Source organism: Hippocampus guttulatus, chromosome 11 (assembly GCF_054856545.1).
Source record: "Hippocampus guttulatus isolate MCC_2025c chromosome 11, RoL_Hgut_1.0, whole genome shotgun sequence".
Lineage (NCBI taxonomy): Eukaryota > Metazoa > Chordata > Actinopteri > Syngnathiformes > Syngnathidae > Hippocampus > Hippocampus guttulatus.
Genome location: NC_141271.1, coordinates 16,712,376 through 16,735,872, shown reverse-complemented (window position 1 = coordinate 16,735,872; position 23,497 = coordinate 16,712,376). Strand labels below are relative to the sequence as shown.

At 45.0% G+C, this 23,497-nt stretch overlaps 1 protein-coding gene across 5 annotated transcripts in view; it reads right to left on the bottom strand.

Annotated features, from left to right (window-relative positions):
- Positions 1-1,025: 1,025 nt before the first annotated feature.
- Positions 1,026-23,497, bottom strand: part of adam23b (ADAM metallopeptidase domain 23b) — a 40,783-nt gene continuing 18,311 nt past the window's right edge. For 2 of the 5 annotated variants that reach the window (XM_086124595.1, XM_086124594.1), the window contains 23 exons: positions 19,413-19,476; positions 17,564-17,646; positions 17,369-17,432; positions 15,786-15,858; positions 15,409-15,485; positions 15,151-15,210; positions 15,003-15,071; positions 13,308-13,474; positions 13,146-13,230; positions 12,965-13,052; positions 12,030-12,081; positions 11,543-11,642; positions 11,365-11,436; positions 11,178-11,264; positions 10,991-11,071; positions 9,023-9,073; positions 8,869-8,932; positions 8,694-8,799; positions 8,062-8,181; positions 7,814-7,982; positions 6,962-7,073; positions 5,089-5,179; positions 1,026-2,517 (listed from right to left, as the gene is read on the bottom strand). In XM_086124595.1, coding sequence (XP_085980721.1) covers positions 2,472-2,517; positions 5,089-5,179; positions 6,962-7,073; positions 7,814-7,982; positions 8,062-8,181; positions 8,694-8,799; positions 8,869-8,932; positions 9,023-9,073; positions 10,991-11,071; positions 11,178-11,264; positions 11,365-11,436; positions 11,543-11,642; positions 12,030-12,081; positions 12,965-13,052; positions 13,146-13,230; positions 13,308-13,474; positions 15,003-15,071; positions 15,151-15,210; positions 15,409-15,485; positions 15,786-15,858; positions 17,369-17,432; positions 17,564-17,646; positions 19,413-19,476 — 1,981 coding nt within the window. In that variant the 3' untranslated portion in view covers positions 1,026-2,471. Of the gene's footprint in view, positions 2,518-5,088; positions 5,180-5,861; positions 5,953-6,961; positions 7,074-7,813; positions 7,983-8,061; positions 8,182-8,693; positions 8,800-8,868; positions 8,933-9,022; positions 9,074-10,990; positions 11,072-11,177; positions 11,265-11,364; positions 11,437-11,542; positions 11,643-12,029; positions 12,082-12,964; positions 13,053-13,145; positions 13,231-13,307; positions 13,475-15,002; positions 15,072-15,150; positions 15,211-15,408; positions 15,486-15,785; positions 15,859-17,368; positions 17,433-17,563; positions 17,647-19,412; positions 19,477-23,497 lie in introns of all 5 variants that reach the window. The other 3 variants (XR_015102381.1, XM_086124596.1, XM_086124597.1) reach the window with 3 other exon arrangements.

Genomic DNA, 23,497 nt, shown 5'->3' with positions numbered 1-23,497 from the left:
TGACGTTTGCCATCATTTGCAGAACTGACTATTTGGTATTCTAGCCTTCAAAGTCCCTACACTGACTAATTGATTCAAAGCTAGACTGCCAATTAAGAATATTTTAATTATAATTGACCCCTTCCTGTTGTTTTACAAACGGCTTTGCAGATTAAAGAACCATTGAGGTTTGAGTTTTAGCACACCACAGTATGCTCGTCACATCATCCAAATGGAAGGCTCGAGTCAAGATTAAAAGTGGGGACATGCGAGCGCAGCGATGGTGTACCTGTTCCATTTCCGTGCTTTTACTGAAATGTCAGGAGTACGTGTGACGTCAGGCGTGATTATCTTCACAGTGAGAGGCCAACTTTAAATGTTCTGCTGCAATTCGTACAGTCATTCATCATTGTGATCATACGTTCAAAAAAAAAAAAACAAACATTCTCACCGCAAACTATTCCGTTATAACAAACCTGTTGAGAAACAACATGTCAAAGTCAATTTTGTCATCCAGAAAACCAGATCGGTTGAAAACAGCAAGAGGGTAAAGATTTCATTTAAAAACTCACCTAATGGCTGTTTTTTGGGGGGGGGGGGGGGTTGTGCTCAGGCCAACGCAATAGAAATGTTAGTTGCATGCCATTTTGATGCCAAGTAACTATTTTGAGGAAAAGTAAGCTTTGTTTACTCAAAATTAGAGATAGGGTGCCATCTTATGGCAAATTTACATCAAGGAACTATGTTGAAGTGAGTTGAGGTAAGTGAGGACCCAAATTAGGATTTTGAGGTCAAAAAATTTTCTCCAATATGTCAACGCGCGCCGACGAGCATAAACAGGGGTCACAGCCTCATCGGGTTGGATTTTTCCACTATGGTCAGTTTTTATTTATGACTTTATTGGTCTCAAAGGCATCGTATGCTGATAGTGACCAATCGGTGCATCGAACAGCCTGATAGGAAATTTGGATTCCAATTTTGCTGTTGACGTTGACTCATAGGATAGTTGATGAAGGAAATGTGTCGGAGAAAGACAAAGAGAAGACTTAAAAGGAGTCAGTACTTTATTGACCAGTCCAAGTGTACATGATGCAGTGAGAAAGGACAGTGAACGAGCAGACGAGAGACATGGGGGCAACACACCCGCCACCGTCTGGAGAGGACAAGAAGAAGAACCCTGCGTGAGGCCTCAATATGTACAGGCACCATTTTGTGTGAACGTGATTCAAAACATTAGATGTGACACACACACACATACACACACACACACACAGACGGGAGTGCTCTCTTTTGATTATTCGTCATAGTAAATATGAATCCGCTGTTTTTGCTCTTTTGAAGCAAAATGAAACAAGATGAGAGAGCGGCCAAATCGAGAAAATGATGATTAGCGGAAGGTTTTTCAAATCCCACGCCGCTCCTCCGTTTTTGTGCAATATCTCTCCTTTGCATAGTAAATAAAAGTTAAATGTTTCGTTGTTGACATGCACCTTATCTTTTTGAAGCGTATTTTCTTAGAGATCCTGGAGGAACTCCCATATAGAATTATTATAAGCCCACTATACAGTGATTGCATGCAGCGTTTCCTGTCGACTTGATTCCTACTGAGAGTCTATGAGAGTAAAAGGCTAAGCGAGATGTGGTGGGGTGCGGTGGATGGGTGAGCCCTGGCTGGACACGACAGAGGGCAAAGTGCTCCGTGTGCAACATCCATATGTTCAATGGTGATTGCTTCTTTGGCTTTTCCTTCAACGTCAACACTGCGACGGGACCGCACTTGATCTCGGACATGCTTTCCTTGGACGCCAAACGGCGAGGCTCGGGAGGTTACATTTTTGGCCCCAAGTTCTCTCTATTTGTGTTTCAAAAGCCTGCTATAAAACATGCTAATGTAAAAAAAACAAACCAAAAAAAAATTCAGTGGGAAAATAATTCCAAAGCTGAAATACTGCACTTATGTACAATTTTTGACACCATTCACTGGGTGAGCTCACATGCAGTCTGCTGTCATGTTCGTCTCCGTTTGAAAGAGGCTTTCTCTCCCCGCATTTTGCTTTTCTTTCTCTTTGGAAGAATGTGTTTTGTCGGAATATTCACAGCTTACGTAGCCATGCAGAGCCCGTGGAGAGGTGCTCTTCATGCCAGAGGGCCAGCAAGCAGCGCCGGACGCGCGGAGACTCATGCCAGGTGTCCGAGCACCTGCGCACCGGCACTTGAAAACGGAGGGCGGTCGAGGAGCTCTGTCAATCTCGAGATCAGGCTTGCGTGTGATGAGTGGTGTGGAAAAGGCTAAAAGGTTGCGCGCGTCTAATGTCACTACGATGGAATTGGTTCCAATGTCCACCATCTGTTTTATTTTTAAGTATATTATGTAATATTCAAGTAAATCTAATGCCAAAAGTCAGCAGCAATAAGTGCAGTCCAGCTGTCTGGTTGGCCGACTAAGGAAGCCTTGGAGGAGTCCGTCTGCGATTGGCGTCCGCCCTTCAGCGTTAAATGGCTGTGGCGTTGGGGTCGTATCGCCGCTTCTTCACATTTCTTGCAAGGAGACAAGAAACACGTGTTAGCCGACACCTACTTCACATCTGTGATGCGACCGGCGCAACATGGACGTGCAACCCCACGCATCTGTCTTGGTAATCTCTCACTAGTGAACAACTTTGAACTTGTGTTCCTTTGCATATGCACAATTTTTTTTTTTTTCTTTCAAAATCGCCTATTCGGGAAACCTGTCCTCTGTTATTTGCTAAAAATGCCAGTTTCAGTGCTGTGGCCAAATCCTTGTCTGAAAGCGATGTTATGGGGCCATCTTGTGGCATCTTGGTGCGTCGGAAAACTTTCAGGACTAGGGTCACAATATCTTTTGTGACACCAATTCTGGAACCTTTCTAACAGACCTCGTATGTTGAAGTGAAGCGGAGGAGCTTAAGACAATCCACGGCGCTGTCCAATAGAAAAGCAGGGCTTTGCTACCTTCCTGCAGCATCTAAAGGCAAACGCTGTTTTTCGATCAGACAAGGCTACGTACGGCCTGACTAAATTAATCACTTCAAAGCATGGCTTTGGCCTGGCCTCAAAAACTGCAAATAGGTGAATTTTTGGGGGTGAAGAATGGAGGATAGGTTAAAAAAAATATTTAAAAAAAAATCTGAGAATGTGAAATTACATCTGCCAAACAGCTGCAGAAGACTAAAATCAGATAAAAATACAAAATGGAGACAGAAGTCAGGGAAAGGCTGCTCCATGTTGGCCGGTGCAGCTCGACTGCGACAAGACCCAGAGAGGCGTTGACTTTCACAAACCCTTTTTAGCCGCACTCTATGATGCTGAATTGGTGTTTCACAAATTCCGACACCTTTGCAAAATGCACCGAAACCTTTGAAAGTTTGTGAATGCAAACGAACGCCCGTCGGCTCCTCGCGGTCAACTGGAGGGTGCATGCAGACGGCAGTTGACGATTGCTTTTTACCAGTCGTGAAAGGGAAGCTGACATACAATTAATTCCCATTAATCTACAGAGGGTGGGGGTGGGGGTGGGGGGGAAAGACACCAACAACAGAAGCAGGAGCAGCGGTGTCGGCAACTACCACAACAAAGGCACACCAACAAAGAGGACAACAGGAGTGATGCGCAACCTCCCCGTACTGTGGCTTGTTGTGGGGGCTCTTAGCACTCATCGTGTCATGCACTTGATCCAATAGAAGGCCCGTTGAGGCCCAACTACCGCTATGCTCGGTGTCATGCAGTGCAATGCGCCGTGTGTGTATACCGCGAAGCAGGCAGCAATGGCGGCCAGTGAAAAGGAAGGGGGTGGGGGCAGGGCGCGTAGGGGGTAGGCTGCAGGTCTTACCTGCTCTACAGTTTGACCTTTTCGGAACCCGAGTGAACATGCAGAAATATTTTTTTTCTCACCCCTGCCAAGAATGTGATAAGTACAGAGTGGCAGGATTAAGCTATAATTGATTGCGGAAAGGGACAGGAACCTCTCCAAAGCCCCGAACGGTGGGGCACAATGTCGATACTGCGCAATGGATCGCGCTTCTCAACTGGGACGAACACTATCAGAAACACTGACATATGTTTAAATGTATATTTCAATTCTAATATTTGAGCCATCAAATATAATATCAATTAATTGCCAACAGTCTATTGTCTTTATTTTGTTGCATTTCTCTTGCCACACTTCTTCCAGTAAATGTGGATAAAGAATTTTTTTGGGGGGGGGGGTTAAAATATGCATCTCTTTATTCTTTATCGTGTAAGTGCAAGATTAAGAGTCGAATACTATTTCTTGCAGTAATGTAGCCGTTTCTTCCTCTCAAATTGTTGAACTGAAAATTTATTTCTTGTTTTCTAAACATTTTTATTTCTTTACTTCATTAAATAATTGGGGCATTGATGTTTTTGATGTTATATTAAAAAATATATATGTATAAAATTTTACATATACTATAAATACTGTATACTGTATATTGAAAATTGCACACACACATACATGCATATGTATATTTGTATATTTATATACACATACTTAAATCTCTTGCATTAAATATGAAATACATTTAAAATTCCAAAACCTGCCTTAAAACATTTTTATTCCTCGGATTTCAACAAAGCTTGAGACTGTCAGTCTCTTATTTGTTTTTATTGTTTTAACTTATTGTTTCGTTTTATAAATATGTAAAAAAAAAAAAAAAAAAAAAAGACACACCAAGAGAAAGACGAATAACACCCACGCCACACGAATTCGTGCTAACACACTGGCTGACTACTCTCCATTTATCTTAAAAGAACAACAAGACACCTCTGATGCTTTTTAAAACTATCGTCTTGGCATGCATGTCAAGCACCGAGCTCGGCCCGATCTGCCCGATTCAGTTTGAGGTTCTGCTACAGATCCGCAGACCGGCCGCGTGCGGAGCTCGCCCGTCCTTGAACGTCCTCTATGCGCTCTCGTCGCACGTTAACACGAAACGCAGCGTTCCAGGAAAGGAAAGGATGTGTAGTCGGGTGTGCATATTCTGCAGCAGGAGCTCAAACCCTGGCGTCTAAAAGCAGCGGGGGATGTTGGAGGTCGAGCAAGGAGAGGCATGCGGCATGTTTGCTTACTTAAAACCCCATCCAGTCCCCCCCAGCACTATGGCAGCCACAAGGATCGCTCCGGCGATGGAGCCTATTATTAGATTGGTGGCACTAGGACCTGCAAAGGGTTATGGGGTGGGGTGGGGGTGGGGGGGGGGGGGGAAACACATGAGTCTCTATGCTAGCTGGCTGGAGCAATAACACGCAACTCTAGACACGATTGCAACGTCTCGCATGCTCTCCGGCCCCATTCTAATGTTTACACGGTGTGACGGTCAGTGGCCTGCTTGGGAAGGTTGAGCACCCATCAAATGTTTGACGGGTGTTATCGCTCTGTGTGGCCTGCAGTGTATGCAGAGAATGGTTTTCGGGTTCAACACACAGAAAGGCCAGGTCAGTAAGTGGACAGTTCTTCTGGTTGCGGACAGTTGTCCATCTAAATGCCCCACATGCCCCAGAAAGGAGAGGATCACAGGAGCAACCACATGACGACTAAAAAGAAGAGGAAGAAGAAGAAGAAGAAGAAGAAGAAGAGGCAGACGGAGAAGAGGGCATTGTAAATGGGGAACACCAGGAAGCGGGAGGGAAGGGAGAGGGCCACCGGGAGGGGAGGGTTCCATCAATCAATCAATCACACGACACTGAAAACAATTAGACATGATTATATGGTCATCACCAACACACAAGAAGACACAAAGCCACCGGGACGCACACACGGGCTCAGGCCGGCTCACGAAACCGCCCGCACACTGAGGCACCACTATGAGAGGAAGAGCTGTGAAAGGGTTCAGGATGCTTACTCTATTCCCCACCCTGTGCCTCCAAAAATCACCCCCAGGGCCAGAATGGTCCCTGCTACTGCCCCTATCAGCCTGTTAGTGGCCACGCTCACTGTGTGGAGGGAAAAGGAGCATGGTTACCACCCTGGCAAAAAAAAAAGACAAACGGCAGGCTTCTGCTCAAGCGGCGCCCGCCGGCCCTACCTAAACACCCCCCCCCCCCCCCGACGCTTCAAACTGCTGTGGTCAAAGTCCTCTTCTGCAACGAATAGAGTAAACAAATCCAAATCCTGTTCTATGGATAAAAAACGGTTTCCAGTAGCTGTTCACGTTGAACACAGAGACCGATCTCTTACTTTTTTTTACACCGCTGAAAAAAGAACTTTGTTCCACCATCACGATCAAAATGAAAATACAGTCGTATAGTGGGCCTAAGAGATCATCGGAAACGAGGTTGAGGTTCCTAAAATGCGGGCAGACGATGTCGGGCGGAAACCTCGGATGTCCAAATTTTTTTTCAAGATCATTATTGAGTCAAAATACTTAGCTTGGATGCGTTTCAATATGTCCAAATGGATCGCTGTAATGCTTTGGTGCAGAAGGAACTCGTCAGCCACGAAGCTCATATTTCCCACCTATTAAATTGCTTCGTCATCTTATCGTTTTACTGTATTTATAGAATCATTCATGGCTCGAAGACCTTATGGAAAAAAAGTCTGGGGAAGGTCGCAGTGAGCATAGACTTGGAGGTGTTTTACCATTTTAATCAATGATCGTAATGCATTCTCGGGTGAGCTTACGTCCACCGTAAAATTATTTGGGGTATGCGAGGATTCCAACCGATAGCGACAATGTTTGACATACTTGTAACCTGCTGAAACATATGTGTGTGTGCACTGTGCTTGAATAGAACAAGAACATTTTCTTAAATAGAATAACTTAAAATGTATTGCGCATAAAAGCTAAATAAAAATTGTGCCCCACTTTAAACACAAACAGCTGTTCGAAACCCGCGTACCAAACTGAGAATCGCGATCTTCAGCAATGACGTCGGAGAAACCGATACTAATATGCGTTGCAAATAAAGCGGCGTATTTTGGAAGAAAGAGGTGAAAACTAACCCTTGGGCCCTTGAGTTGGAGTGGTCTCGGGGACTTTCGGAGGGTCAGGCATACTGCAGTCTGTCCCCGCCCACGTGGTGTCACAGGTGCATGTGGCTTCGTTGTTGCACACCTACAGTATACGAAGCATACAAATGCACAGCAGCATGTGGACAATCAAGTCGGTGACACAAAAGGGGCAAATGACACTTTTTTCTTGGGGTGCCTTCCCAGCCGTCATCGGGCAGCAGGCGGGGGACAACCTGAACCGGTTGCCAGCCAATCGCAGAGCACACAGAGACAAATAACCGTTCGTGCTCACAGTCACACCTCGGGACGATTTTGAGTGTTCAATCAGCCTGGCAGGCATGTTTTTGGAATGTGGGAGGAAACCGGAACACCCGGAGAAAGGCCGCAGCATGAATCGAACGCTGCACCTCTGCACTGTGAGGCGGACATGTTAACCAGTTGACCCGCTAGGGACAATTTAGAGTGTTCAATCAGCCTGCCATGCATGTTTGTGGAATGTAGGAGGAAACTGGAGTACCCGCAGAAAACCCACGCAGGCACAGGGAGAACATGCAAACTCCACACAGGAAGACCGCACCCAGAATCGAACCCTGCAACCTCTGCACTGTGAAGTTGACGTGCTAACCACTGGACTACCGGGCCGCCAGAATGTAACATACATTTTAAAATTCTCGAAAAATTTGCGTGTCGGGTCACCCGTATCTGAAGTCACCGCTGCATGGTGGAAATAATACACTTGGCGGGTCGGGCGTTTATGACGGCAGTTATGACATCACGTTTCCTATTAGCATGCCATTCAGAGCATTGTGTTTACTTTGGGAGTCGTTTCCCAGCAGGACTCACCCCGTGAGCAGAGCACACTTGGCCATTTGGTCCAGTGGGGCAGGTGCTAATGTTGAGCGACTGGATGGACAGACACTTGTGGTCAAGGCACATCATTGACGGCCCGCAAGGACTCCCGTCATCCACGTAGCCTAAATCGGTCTCATCGTCCAAAAGAACGTGTCCACCGCTGCGAGAAAAGGTCAGCGGGCAGTGTTGCAGTCCTGTGGATTTGATAGATTTCGTATGACCGGAAACAACGGGTTTACCTGCAGTCTATCAGCCTGCCTTGATGTTTAAAAGAGGTGGGGGTGATATCTCCTTTCATTGTTCCAATGCGAGGGTTGCGGCCAATGTTGGTGCACAAGAGATAACCACAGAAGACATCGCTGTGGAAGTAGAGAGAAAGTTCTGATTAATATTCATCCTCCCTCTCAGTTAAATCATCTCGGGACCTCCAATTTGACTGCTGTTTGCGAGACTCATCAGTCACGACGGACTAATAGTTCTCTTGCAAATTGAATTGTGATAAGTTGCTGCATAATTGCTTTTTTTTTTTTTCTCACTTCAAACTTGGCATGGCCTCACTCCCTCTCGAGTGGAAAAACACAAACGCCGAGAAGAGGTCAGCGAGAAAAACTATCACCGAATCTGATCATTCCAAAGTTGCAGCTGAATGCTACTGCCAAATACAGTAAATCCCAGTCGAGTAAAAGCTCAATCAATGCTGACCGAAAAAGTAACAATTTCGCCACTCCTGTTTGTCTGAAAAATCATAACTTGCAGGAAATTTGAAAAGCTTTGGAAGGTACTTTTTCACCTGGAAGCTCTGGGGGTTGCAAATTTCTAGTCACAATATGTGGAAATGATTTTGGAGGAGCATTTCCCATTCGGTACTCACTGCTTGCCGCACTGGATCCATTTGTCGCCGTCCCTTCCGCAGTTGCCCTTCTCGGTGCCCTCGGTGTTTAACTTCTCGTAGCAGAACTTCTCTGAGCCTCCAGCCTCTGATGAGACAAAAGAGCCGGAGTAGGTGGGGCAACCCAACTTCGTTTTGTGCGATCTACTCTTCTTACTTGGCCCCCAGATGTATCTGCACTGGTTCTCTCGGGTCTTACACTCCCCACTGTAGCAGCGCCCCTTTGGGATGGGAAAGTGAATGAGAGGCATCCGTCGCATTGGGGCCGGCGCTGATTATTCGACTGTTATCGTCTCGATTCTTATCCCTACCTGGTTCACCTGGCAGAGGTACCCGTCTTGTTTATGAAGGTTGGGAGGGCACTGTGAAGAGGCAAAACACGCGTCTGAAACATGCAATAAACAAAAGGAAGGCAACTACAAAATTGAATTGATAGATTAAATCGTTTCAAAATACATTGTGAATGCGGAGTGATTTCCGAGCCCAAATGCCACAAAATACTATCACCGGGGTGAACAAATCACAGCGTGTCAATGAACAATCCAATTTACGGTGCGCATTAATGTGGCTTTTAACTTGACCTTTTTTTATTGATAAAAATGGTCTTTAATTCGAAAGAATTGGTTGGTTCATGGATGAAAGATTAATCATGAAAACATATTGAGGATTATCATTTCACTTTTTTCGGCAAAATTCGTTGGTGCCTTGAGGTGCGAGTTCAATTTGTTAAATAACGTTATAATGTAATTTTTTTAAAGCATACAGTAATGACGTAAATGTAATTCAACTGTTTTTGTCACGCCGCATCAGTTGAATGGCAAAACTGTGGCTGCTGCCTGTCTTAGCCACTTGGGGGCAGTATAAGCCAGACAAGTAGATATGTCTGTACAGGAAAGGCGGCTCGTCTCCTGGCAGAGGATAAAGAATATACTGTGTGAATATACTGTGTTTAAATGCGCTGCTGGATTGTCTGTATTCAAATATCAGTGACTAGAAAGGTTTTACATGGATTTCCTTTCCTATTAGCGTTAAGATAGCTGACTAGAGGCTAGACCACCTATGTGTGTGCGTGTTGAAGCCTTTTATTTGAAAAATTGTTGAATATTTGCCAAAGTAAAGTCGAATGACCGCTCTTGTCTTGAAAAAAACTCAAGTCAGGTCACTCATATCTCAAGTACCACAGTATTTTACACAATATTTCATCTTACATATTTCACTTTTCTTTCATACTTCATTTATGAACGACCGAGTCCACCTATCCATTTCAAAAACCAAAAGTGGCGCACACGTTTGCTCCCTCGAGTGCACAAGTGGCTCTGGGGCAGCCTTGGGATGACATCACACCATTCCCACTGTACTTCATCAACTTCACTGTCCCCCTCACCCTCAAAGTCTCTCCATAACCTCGCGCCATAATTGCATTCCATCACATAGAGTGTGCGCGAGCTGTTAACTTGCCTTCCATTAAAACATAGTCCATTAATCACTGGGTCAATGAGGTGACATTGGCGAACGCGTTCAGTGACGAAAGGCAGTAAAAGTGCTATATAAACATAGAGCCCATTTATCAGAGAAATTTGATTGTCTGCTACCGGGCCGTGACATCATTACGCCATCGCTGCTTTTCAGTGTTCGAAGCAGCAGTCCACTAACTACTGGTGTGGTACCAGGCCGCACAGAGAAGCTAAAAAAAAAAAAAGAAAAAAACCTTTGTCAACAGTTGTCAATGCAAATTTAACATTTTGCACATCATAAAACCATGAAGAATAGTACTTCTACTATTATTACTCCTGTGAGTGACTCAGTAATGATTCCACTGTTCCAGCCATTGCTTCTAAAACCGCAACGATCGACGCTAACCATTAGCATGTCAATGGCATTTTGCATTGTTTGTTAGCATTCTGCTTTTCCCCCCCAAATTTCCAAAAGGTTTGTGGTGGTTTTTAAAACATGCGTAGTTCTCTTTGTTTTATGTTTAGTCAACAGTCAACTTCGACCAAGAGTGGCACGAAACAGCTCGTTGCCTCGTTGATAAATTGTTGCTAAACCTCTGCTTATTATGAAATGAGCTGCTACCAAGCCACAGCATAAATAAATAAACGAACTGATCGATGTCTTGTATTTTGAACATTTCATGAGTCGGGCCGCTCGTATCTCAAGGCACCGCTGTGTATTCAATAAATAAAGTTGCTTTCGCACGCACAACATGCGGCGCCGTGAATTCCGTCTCGGCATTCACACAACAGATTGAACGGCGTCATAGTGCAATACAACAACACCTGTCCAGAGTCCCCGGAGCAGGTCTCTGAGATATCGCAGTCATTCACAGCATAGCGGCAACTGTAACCTCGCGGGAAGAACTGGCAATGGCAAGAAAACAAGCGAAAAGGATGCGTATGAGCATATCTGAAGAAGCATCCCCGAATATGGCTTGTGGAAACACTGTGCGTTTCGTCAAGCGGTTACCAGGCACGTGGTATTGCAGCAGGGGCCGTCGCTGCAGTGCGCCCCGTTGGCCAGTGAACACTTTTTGCAGCATCCCTTGTAGCACTCCTGAATATAGAAACGGTGCTGCAGCTAACTGAACATACACATGGGCTGCAAACATTTGTGACATCCTAGGGAAGGGGGGGGGGGGGGAGACAAAACTCACAGCTCTCGCGCCGCAGTCGCACTCCTCTCCCACTTCCACAAATCCATTCCCGCACTCGGTGGGCTCCAACAACTGCCAAAATACATCAAGTGGGCATGAAAGGCTCGGTGCAAGCGTTAAGAGTGACATTCCGTGATTTCGATGTGTTCATAGCCATGCCGAGTGGTGAGCATCAAACCTTTGTGGGCCTATTAAACAGACACGAGCCTCCACCTTTCAACAGGAAGTCCTTGTAGTCTGAAATGCTGCATTTGGAGAATCTCCGTGGGTGTTGGACACTGTGGAAGGGAGGTTGCAGACATCTGTCAAGTACATCTGGAAGAACTGCGTGTTCGTGTGTGTTCGTGTGTGTGTGTGTGTGTGTGTGTGTGTGTGTGTGTGTGCGTGTGTGCGTGTGACTCTCTTGTTCTTTCATGTGACGAGTGATTAAATGGCTGATTTATTGGCGTCTTCAATTTATACTTTGCAAACTTCGACATAATAGATCAAACAGCAGCGAGAGTCAATTTGCCTTCATTTTTCTCCACATTTTTTTCTTTTTTCTTTTGCCGAGTTATGTGAATTCATCTAAAGTACCAGACATTCTCAAAGTCTCATTTCTAACTTCCTGCAACTTTACAACCCGGTGGGAAGCCAGCCAATGTGGGATAAATGCTGGACATTACCCAGTGTCCTCCATGATGCAGCCGGCCCACGAGTCAGTGCAACCGCACTCCTCTGCAAGACAGGAAAGGGCACAGAAACAGGAATTAAATATTCCAGGACTTTTTTTTTTTTTTTTTTAAGACAGTGCCTGTAGCTAAATTACAAGGATTAACGATAGCGTCTCTCTTTAGGACAAAAACAACAATGAAATTGCATTCAGAATCTCTTCTGAAACTTTACATCAACATTGACAATCACTCGTTATATTCGCCACAATTCAATGTAAGCCAATACAAAAGCTCTTGAAAAAAAAATGCTAAATTGCATGTTAATAATTTACATATTATTACGGTTGCACATTCGGGGACAGGACTGCGAGACGGTTCCTAATATTTTTGTGAGCTGCAAGAAACAGCTGCCTAATCCAGTATTAGATCGCTTCACACGGTGCAGGTGTGTCCCTAACGTTATGGCCAGTAATTTCATAATTTGGAAACTATAAATATTTGATTTGTGTAGTATTTTTGAGCTAGCAGTCTTGTAGGGCAGCAGCTTGTTTCATGTCTTGCAGACATACTTATGGTCTACTTTTCAGAAGATGACCTTTATGGTATAACAGGTCAAAAACAAATCAAAATTCATCAGCCATGTGGATTAGGTTGATTTACGGAGCTTTTAATACATCTTCTGAGTACTTCCAGCAGTTTAATCACTAAAAGTGGGGGGTTTTTTTCAACAACAACGATAGCCCCAGATTACTCCGGTTACACCGCAAACCTCTTGACTGGAAATAGCGAAACTGGAAGTGCATTTTCCGAGGCGGCTATCTGAAAACCTCAAACCGCTGTTTGCCTAACCAAACCGCTGCCGTCCCGATATTTTGTCTGACGATTCGGGTAAGCATTGGAGCCTGCCCTCTCTGGCTCAGGTAAGAAACATCAAATAAAATGTATACTTCTCTTGGATGCGGGGTCCCACTGGATGCCCAGATTCTGAGCCAGGCTCTGGGCTAAAGAGCCCGCCATGGACCAGGTGCTGCCGTACTGTGAGAATAGCAGAGGGTCGGTCACACCAACAGACCGTGTGATCCTCGACCCGCGTGACAGAGGACATTAAGTGCGCGGGGTGAATCTGACCTCATTGATGCCAACCCCCCGGCTCACAGAGCACATGCCTCCGAAGTAGGCTGCGCTACTTCTGCGGTAGTGAAAGGTCACATTTCTGTAAGACAAAAAAAATAAATAAAATGTGGAGGGGCACTATCACACGGGTGTCAAAGTGTGCTTTTCGGAACTTACGAGAAGAGGTGCACTGCGTCTGCGTGGTGCTTGATGCTCTGCTGGCGGTACTTGGAAAAATCACGCAGCATTTCCAACGGCCTCACGCTGACCGGAATCTGATCTTTGTCTGTCCAGATCTCCAAAGCAACCAGCACCACACGAGTTCGCAGCTGCTCTTTGAAGACCTGCCAGAAGCAGCAGGCGCAGGCGCAGGCACAGGTCAGTCTACCTTGCTTCTCACCAAATGTCACCCGAGATGGGCTTCCGGTAGCACATGAAAGAAGTATAGGGATGAGTATTGAACAAAATTCAATGGACACTTGGATGTATGGCCTATAATGGATGTGACTTCGTGGCCATCCATTTTATAGCTGTACTCCGTCAGTCATTCGCCCTGGAGAAAAATGGTGACGGTAGAGGGCGAAGGAACAAGCTATTGATTCATCAAGTTTTTACAATTCACACCAAGAGGGGGCACTACATCTTTAAAACGTTAAGGAATCATTTACAAACAAGCCACACTACTTAAGAGGGTAGGCAAGGAATTGCTGGAGCCTATCACAGTTGACTACGGGCGGAAGGCAGACTGCACCCTGAACTGGTCGCCAGTCAGTCACAGGGCACATAAAAAGACAAAGGACCATTCACGCCCACATCCACACCCGTCACTGAGTGGGAACCGATCCCATGCTGTCTGCGCAGAGGTCAGGCAAGTGCACCACTACACCATCAGCGGCTTCCATAATAATAATAATAATACCTTCAGTGCAACAATGGGAACGAAATTTAAAAAAAAAAAATCTTATTCCCAAACATTGAGCAGCGGCAGGTACTGTCAGTGTGGTCACCCATTTTACATTTAAAATCTCAAAGCGATCCACCAAATTAAAAATGTCAAAAAGTATCACTGCTGAAATATTTACCATATCATCTCAGTTTACTTTAGTTGAACAAAACGTCATTATTCTGTTCTATGAATGGTAGCAAATCAGGTGAAACGGAGTCAATTCCTTGGAGGTCCGGGATGGTCTCTCCCAGCCTGTTGGGAATCACTGCACAAGTGTACCGTGAGAGACCGTCGGGTGTTGTCGTGGGGAATTCTCAAATTTCACTTCACTGGTCTGAAAATGATCATTTACTTCACAGAAATAATCGATCCATCTGCGTTCATCTCTGTATGTCAGCGACGTACAGTGCCAGGAAGAAATAAACAGGCCCAGATTTCACACTGACATTTAGCAAGAAAAATTGTGAGTAAATTGAGACAAATTTTCCGTATGTGAACAATTTATTCTTTTTTTTTTTTTAAGATGTGCCTTGGCTCAGTCAAGGCCGGGCAACACCGATTCAGCCGCGTCGGAAAATGCCGAGCCGTTGCAGTTTGTTGACAATGTTCAGTTTCTGTGACACTCGTGGCCTTCAAAACCACAGAGCAGAAACGTCAAGTAATTCATCAAGCCAAACCATAACAGCTGTTAAAATGCTTGCACGGGATTCCTACGAGGGACTACTCCAATGTTGATAAAATCATTTTGAAGATGAGTCACACGAATGGTAGAACTGTGGTGAGAAGCTCACTCAGCCAATGGTTCCACTTTAATGTTACTTGAGTGAGTCAGTCTGGACTTGAAAATGTTGGTCCAACTGACTGAGCAACAAACACAACCACGAAAAAAAACAGGCCCGGTCGAAAAGGGGGAAGATCTTACTCACAGCGTCCACCAGATTGACCACAGACTTGGCAAAATTCCGGGTGTGCTGCTTGGTTTTTTGTCGTTTGTTCTGCAGGGACACGGCAAGAGGAATTAAGAAGTCAAAGTTGCAGATCCGTTGATCGAAACGGATCGATAAAAGGACTTACCATACTGTGGTCACTGACAATCATGATCTCCAAGTATTTCATCTCCTCAAATACACTTATCTGTCACATAAACGGAGCGGATCAATCAGAAGTCAACAGTGGGCTTTTCCCCCGCTTTTTACTGCAGAGCCCTTGTGTGAAATGCTTTGGAGTCCAGTCAAAACTATGTCGACGCTTGACATCATTACATAACAATTGACGGGCGGGTGAAAGCAAGTTTGTGGTGTCTCTTCAAGAGAGATGACGTCAGACACTCACGGCTCGCTTTTTCCGGCGCATCAGCCAGGAGAGTTCATCCAGATCCGAGAAGAGCTTCTCCTCCTCCTCCTCCGCCGCTACGAGTGTAAACAACACGCACAAGTCAGCGTCAGCACACATGGTGGGCAGGTATGGCCAAAACATTCAGTACACAAGCGTACTCTTTAAAAAAAAAAAACAACAAAAAAAACTGTGCCTATTTTTGTATTTTTCAGCTTGGTCAGTGGAAGTTTGCTCACTAGCACCCCTGCTAGTATGTATGCTACATTGCAGCCACACAATATGGAGATGAAATGCGTGACAGAATGGGGTGGAGGCCCTTCAAGAAAGGACTTTCTTTTTTTTTTAGGATGATGTTTGACGGCGTAAATCTTTACCCAGTTGCTGTGACTCATTTTTCCACTGAAACGAGGCAGTTCTTCGGAGCTGGTGAGGCCTGCCAGCTGTGTCCTGAGGGGTTAGAGAGCACAAACAGCCACTGAGAGGAAGATCCATGGAAGGTGTTTATTGCGTAAAACCCTTCATGACGTTAAAAAAAACATAGATGTTGCAGACGAAAAAAGTAACACAACCTTGGAATCGATCACGCAAGATACAGTAAACTCAATTCAAACTAGTGTCATACCAATGATAGCAAGACTCAGACGCGTTTTAGAGCAGACATTTTGTCCGTTGAGTTGAGAAATGTTAAAGTGTATTCCTCAAAGCTAAAACATTCAGCGGGAAGAGACACAGTGGATTTTTAAAGAATTTTTCAAAGACTAAATGATCAACTTTAATCATGGTCTGAAGCTGTGGCGTCCCCCTTCTGAGGTGCATGTATTCCCTGTCACCTTGGCGACTGTCACTTCTGCGACGATCGCCGTCTTTTTTTGCTTCCTGCTTCCTCTTTTTTATCACAGGAAGCCCCGGGGTTCGGTTCAGAGAGATGGCCTGGCACTCCCCTGATTCCTCACCTTCTGTTCCTCGACCTCAACATTCCACGCCCTTCTGCCCTCCACCCTTTCCTACCGTCACATTCTAATCTTGTAGTATCCCCAAAGATGTCATGTTTGTTCACCGAATGACGACAGAGAAAGGGAAGGCCACTGACCCTGGGCCAGGAAACTGTCAAACATGTTTATGATCATTGCTGACATCCATTTTAGAATGCTTAGACAAACATGGTACATTCACTGGTTGACGCCCGGACAGCTCGAGTGTAAGTTATGCGAAATGGGTCATGAGACATTCGAGTGGTATTGATCGGACTTTACGCGTGACAAGATGTATTTTCCCGTGATGAAATCGGAAAGTAGAACGTTATCGTTGTGAGTGCGAAACATGACGCAAAGTGTCGAGGCAGGGTTGCGGCCTTAGGGTAGCGCTAGCTTTGTTGTTGACCTTTTTCACTGCATTCATTTTGACATCGTTAACAGTATACAGCAGGCATGATATGGTTCATCGGGATTATGCAAAAAAGAAAAAAGATTTCTACAGAATCACGAAAGAACACATTCAAATGTGGTGAGGTTAAGGATCAAAGGTGAACAGTCGTGACAGCACCACTCGTTTTTTTTACCATCCGCGGGAACCGGGGCGCACCTTCGCGCCTGCTCTACAGGGAGTTTGGTGTTGTCATCAGCGGTGGCAGTGGAAGGCCTTGTGCTGCACGGTTTGTCAAGAACTTGGCGGGAATAGCCTAAATTGCACTCTGCGTTGAAGCGGTGCGACGGCAACAAAAACGAAAAGTTTCATGCCACGCAGCAGTTTTGCAACACTCTTCCAAATGTCGGCCATCCGCGGGCCAGGGAATAATACGCTCACAAAAAGCTGCAAAGGCTGAACTGTCAAACGCTAATGGCCTCACGTCTGACCGAATCACAACTGAAAGAAAAAAATTGAAAAGGTGTACAGCGGCTTTTCGGACACCCTGTAGCAGAGAAAAAAAAATGAGATCCATACTTAGCCACTAACTTACGATTGAATGAGTCTGTTGTAGAGGCTGAATTACATACACATGGGCTCCATCGTCAAACATCCCGCTGAAAACGGAGAGAGAGAGAGAGAGAGAGCGAGAGAGAGACAGCTCGATAACTGAGTCAATATTAGAAAAGGAGCCGAGAAATGTGCGTATGAGTCCCTCATCGCTGCGCACACAATTCTGTTCACTTACTGCAGCCCGTTGCAGGTAGATAAGGCCACACGGGAGCCACCGTTGCCTCTCACCTGCCCGTGGTAGTAACAGTGCTCACCGCCCTGAGGGAGGAAGATGCAGTCACAGCAGAAAAACATACAAAAGACAAAATCAAAAACCGGCATATTCACGGAGATTGCTGATTATTAACTCATTCACTCCCAAAGACGTTTTTAAACGTCTTTTCAGACTTGGTCCAGAATTCACTGGTACTGAATGAGTTAAGAGTTGGAATGTGCGCAGTTTTAGACAGATGTTTGGCTCGTCGCCGGGGGCTGGAAACACGTTTTGCTCCGACAAACAAATCAGGAGGCGGGAAAAATGCGGACGTTATTGACGGTCAGCACTCCGGCGCAGGAGGATGAAGTTGAATTCTGATTATTTCAAGAAACAGTCGCATAGCTAATATAATTTAAAGGATAGCGGACAGCACTACTGATTCTTAAGGCTGTGGCCGTATTAGTTTGACATGGGTGCACACCGAGGCCAAATTCTGGTTGGACAAAAAAATAAATAAAAATAAAAAATGGAACAAGCAGTGCAGCCAAGAGAAAGGCTATGCAAGGAAGAGAATAGACTGCTGTGATTACATTGGGACTATTTCATGGAACAAATATTGAAATTTGGATTGTAAATATAGAGCACTTGCCACCGTTGTCACACTACTACGCGCATCAGAGGATATGTGTGTGGATTTGCTTGATTTTGCTTTTCCTTTTTTTTTTTTTTTTTTTTTTGAAATAACATGAGTTGGAAGTCTCCGAACGTGGAACAGGGTGTCTTGCGGATGCTGATGTATATGGTGCGGCCCCCTCTGCTTTTAATAGGGATCGTGAGTACATTGCAAAGTAGGTCTTGGTGCTATCTGTGACTCAGCTGTCAAGGCATGGGGTGAGTGGACGACACTCCCCCCCCCCCCCCCCCATCCATCCATCTAACACCGCACCAACACTGCAGAGTGCTTCCCCTCCCTCGTCACGTGAGCAGAGATCCAGTAGAGGAGGTTGCGGGAACGTGTGTGGGGGGGGGGGGGGGGGTGTCGAAAGCCTGCTGATTCAGCTACAGTACACGCACACCATGCAGCCTGAATCAGCAGCTGCAAACAGCCCTTATTCTACCGCCTGCCTCGCTTGCTCACTTGTCTCATGCGTACGGAGGTGCATACACCAACTAGCCGCAACGTTTGGACCACTTGCACAATCTAATAAAATCCCACATAAGAGCCCTATTACACATTCCGCTATTTCAGAGACATTAGCGTTCAGCTTTGAAGGAGACAACGATGAGGGGAAAAACTATGAAAGGTAAAGATCATTTATGTCCCCCGCGCACAATGGAGGGTGACTCGAGTTTTGTGCATTCAACCCAACCCGAGTTTGCGGTGGTGCAGAATTGCAGCGCCTCATGCGAGGATGTGTTTTGAATATTTTTGCTGACGTGACTTCGCTCCATGCAAGGGGTATAAACAACATGATGATGCGGTGCAAACTACCACCACGATAACAAACACGTTGTTAAAGTAATGCCCCTCTCGGGTCAGCTAAAAGTGAGCATGATTATCTTTGGAAAGGCGGAATATTGAATTGGATCTAATTAGCTAGTTAGCCCTTACTGTAGTGCCTCCCACAATGAAGAACAGATCATTAAAAAAAAAAAACACTTTTTCTCCTTTGGCGTGAATTGTACAACACTTTGGCCAACCCTGTTTAAATGTGCTCTCAATAAATATGGATTGGACTGGTTCTTGCAAGCGGTCATGACGCAGCAATTTCCAACCATTCATCCATTCACCTCAACACATCCAACCATCCATGCATCCATCCGTTACCTTTGATAGGACAGGCTTATCCCCCTCGTAATGGATCTCGACATAATCTGAAGACAGCAGGTCACTGCGAAGACAAAAAAGTTGGAAGGAAGTGACGACGCGTCGGATTGCGCGCAGACTGTCTTTATTGGGGTTTTTTTGTGACTCACTCGTGTGGGTGGAAGTCACTGTTAGCACCGCTTTAGTTGACCTTCAAACAACTCAAAACCACTGAGTCACCGTTTGAAAAATATGCAAGTCAAAAGGTACACTCGCTAGCCACATCCCCAGAAATACCTTCACAATTTGCTGTGCTGCAAAAGAGGTGAAAAAAAATTGGATGGATGTTTCTTTGTTAACGTATTCAGAGAGGTTTGCAGTGGAGTATAGGATTTAGAGGTACAGCATTTTAACATGAACTCACTAGTTGAGGTCTCGTTTCCACTAGGTGATCATTTGAATGTAAATTTGAATGGTCATCTGTCCCTATAAAGGCCTTGAGATTAATTGGCGCCCAATCCAGGATGTGGTCCACCTTTGCCTGAAGTCAACCGGGATACGCTTCGTCTCACGTACAACCCAATGATAAGCGGTGCAGAAAATGGATGGATGGATGGATGAGGAGACACAAAATGCTCAACATGACACCTACAAAGGAACATGGTGGATGGTTGCGGGGTATCATCTTCACCTTGAACAAAAACATCCTGTAAAGAACCCGCTGTCCGTGCCCATTACCAGCACATACATTCAATCTGTATGCTGACTTCCGTGAGAGTGCAATTTCTGCAACAAAGCAGTTTTTCCTCCTCCCTTGAGTCACCTCACAAATGAGAAAAAAAAATCCTCCTCTCTTCCCAGGGAAGGTAACGACGTTGCGGAACAAACGGATTACCGAGCAGATTTGGTCCTGTGACACACTCGCGGCGCCGTGACATTTGTGAGTGATGCTCTGGAGCATGCCAGCAAGAAGCGCACGATTACGAGAGGAGGTTCAAGGCGTGAGAGCGACTCCTAAGCGAGGCGCTATTTTTAGCGTGACACACAAGGCACGGAGCGGAGAGTGGGCCACGCCAAGGAGTAATGGCGTGCGTGCGCATGGGTTGGCGGGCGCCATTGAAGCGCCGGAATGTGAGCATCCTGAAGTGTGCTTTTGTTGAACTCACGCATGAGGCGTGCACAGGAGAGCCACAATGCAGCAGCCGCGGCAAACGGGGAAGAAGGAAACACCGCAGGAGATTCTGACGGGCGGACAGAAATCGGCTCGGACACCTGAAGTGATACCGAGCGCTGTCACGCCTGATCGTCATGCCCGCCTCATCACATGGAAATAATCTGCTCTTAAAATCGGATGAATGGAGATGCCGGAATTATTCGAAGATTGTGTCCCATTCTTCCACATACACTCCGTTTGATACCAGCCAGAACATGATGTACACTTGCAATGGAATGAGAGAGCTTCATCGAGATTCTGCTTTTAGAAAAACTATCACAAGCGGCTGTCGACACAAAAAAAGCTCCAAATGCGTCCTAATGACATCGACTGTTTCTAAATGTCCAGATGATACGTAAAATAAAATAAAAGGACAGGGATGCAATGTGAAACATACCGTACATTCGAGTTGGTACCAAGTGCGATAAAATACTTTCATGATCCATAAATCCAATTTTTATCGCGCTTATCCTTGTTGGGGTAATGCAATTTTAAATATGGACAAAATGAGTGCATCTGTGACTAATAAGTGCCATTCAAGGACAGCCCAAAACTGTTGAACAAGAAACCAGCATTAAGTGCAAGAATTTATTTTGTACATTTCAAATCAACTCACTCAAAATGTTCATATAATGAGGTACTGTTTGTCCTACATATCATTCCAAATTGAAAAAATATACAGTATATATTAGGTCCACTCACACTGTAGTATAGGGCACTATAAGACCCAGTGTAAGTGCAAATAAGACATGTCTGCCATCTAGTGGTAATTGGTGATATTACAACTTAAACTACTCATATTTTGGATATTTCACGCGGAAAAGAACATATTGAATGTCTATCAGCGATTAAAAAAAACTATTAAGGTTTGTAAAAATAATAATAATAAATCACTAACGATTGCCAAATTGAATGTACCTAACATACTTGTTTGTTTTCGGAATGTGGGAGTAGCCAGAATATGTGGAGAAAACCCACAAAAACACAAGGAGATGATGCTAACACCACACAAGAGGACGTGAGCCTGAATTTGAAGCCAAAACCTCGACTGTGAGGCAGATGTGCAAACCACGAAACCACCGTCAACAGCGCTGCCAGACATGGATGCGACATGTCATAAATCCAAGTAAGCATCAAGTATTATGAAGTACTTTAAGTCTAACCAAACGGGTAATTAGGGCGAATGCGAAGAAAATAAATTCTGAATAGTCAGTATTAAAGATAAGCCGAGCTTGCATGCTGGGTGGTCACACCGGCCTATAAATTGCTGCGGCCAGTGTGGTGGACTCAGGGTTAGACAACTACAGAGTTTCTGTCGTCACTTATAATGCGCTGAAAGTTGTTGTTTTTTTTTTTAATTGATGACATCATTGATATTTTTTTAGCGCAGCCCAATCTTTATTACACCACGGACCGGTTTTATGTAAGGATATATTTGGGAGATATATATTTTTGAAAAAGCAGATAAATTTAGCATACAACTCACAATTACACTAAATGTAGATGTTGTAATTGTAATGGTGACCAAAATAGTACCATCCGTGCATTCTTTACGGTTTCCACATCATCCTCCATGAGTGAGAAAGTAGACTACGAACAGCGCTGCCTTGGCAGAGGTCTGAATTTTACCAAGTGCAATAGTAGCCAAACAATGTGTTTATCGTAGCGGCCGCAATTTGCATTGTTGTCGTGCAGTACTCACACAGCATCGCACCGCGTAGCGTTTGTACTATTTTTCCCTCTCTCGTAAGCTAAATGAGGTGTCCATAATGCAGTCGTTGTGATATTATGTAATTATTCGGAAATGCTTTCAGTTGACACTCTCAGGTGAATTCAGCGGTAAGCGGAGACTGCCGCAGCGTTAACACCGAGCAGAATTCAAACTTCTCTTTCTCTCATGCGCAAGCACACCCCCCCAAAAAAAAGCTCAAGTGAGCATCTTAACGATAACCCACACGCAGACATCTTTTGGAGATCAAGGTCAGGCTGTTCTTTTGCTGTCTGAATGTACAAGATGAATGTCGTCCCTGACATCCTGCAAGCTAGCAGATGTCACGCCTATCAGACGACAATCTGTCACCGATAATGTCTGATCGTGTCTCTTTCTATAATGGAGAGCGATCATTTAGAAAACGTGTGAATTCAAAAACACTGCGTCCAAAACGGATGCTCCTGCAAAAGGTGTGAATTTTTTTTTTTTTTTGGAATCCCCACCTTAGCAATGCCCCCGTTGTCAACAACAATGCTACATTTCCGCAAAACTCTCCGTTATTGGCACAGCTGCAAGAGAAGCACACTTCGCCTGCCTCGTGGGATGGCAATTATTTGCTGGTGTTAAAATAAACCACCACCACTTTGGAACGGGTAACAAATCCGTCGGGGTGTGCCAGCTTTGCTATCTGACGCCGCTCAACCATGAAGTCTGTATGAAATTACCATACTTGATGATAGAAGCCAGCTTTAAATCACATTAGGAGCCAAGGGATTCAATTAGCGTTTCAAAATCCTTTGTACACATGCACATTAAGCTCTCACATATGTAGACCGGCTACTCAGTGAAGGAACGAAATCAATATCATCGGGTGTCCGGAGCCTCGTGTCTCCAAACGGGACAGTGATCTGCAGAATGTCTCCATGCTCAATTTCAATCGAGCCAATTGAAAGCTCATTAAAGACCTGATCTTTCACAAATAACATTGCAGGACACTTTGGCTTTCTCTGGAGCCTGCCAGTTGTTCAAAAAAAAATAATAATAATTTTCCACAGTTTGGCGGGTAGTCTACCTCGAAGAAATATCATCCATTACCCCTGACAAATGCTGCTCCATTCATCAAAATAAAAGTTTTACTCACCCTGCGCATTTCACAGCTTGACATTTTAATTGTTTTGTATC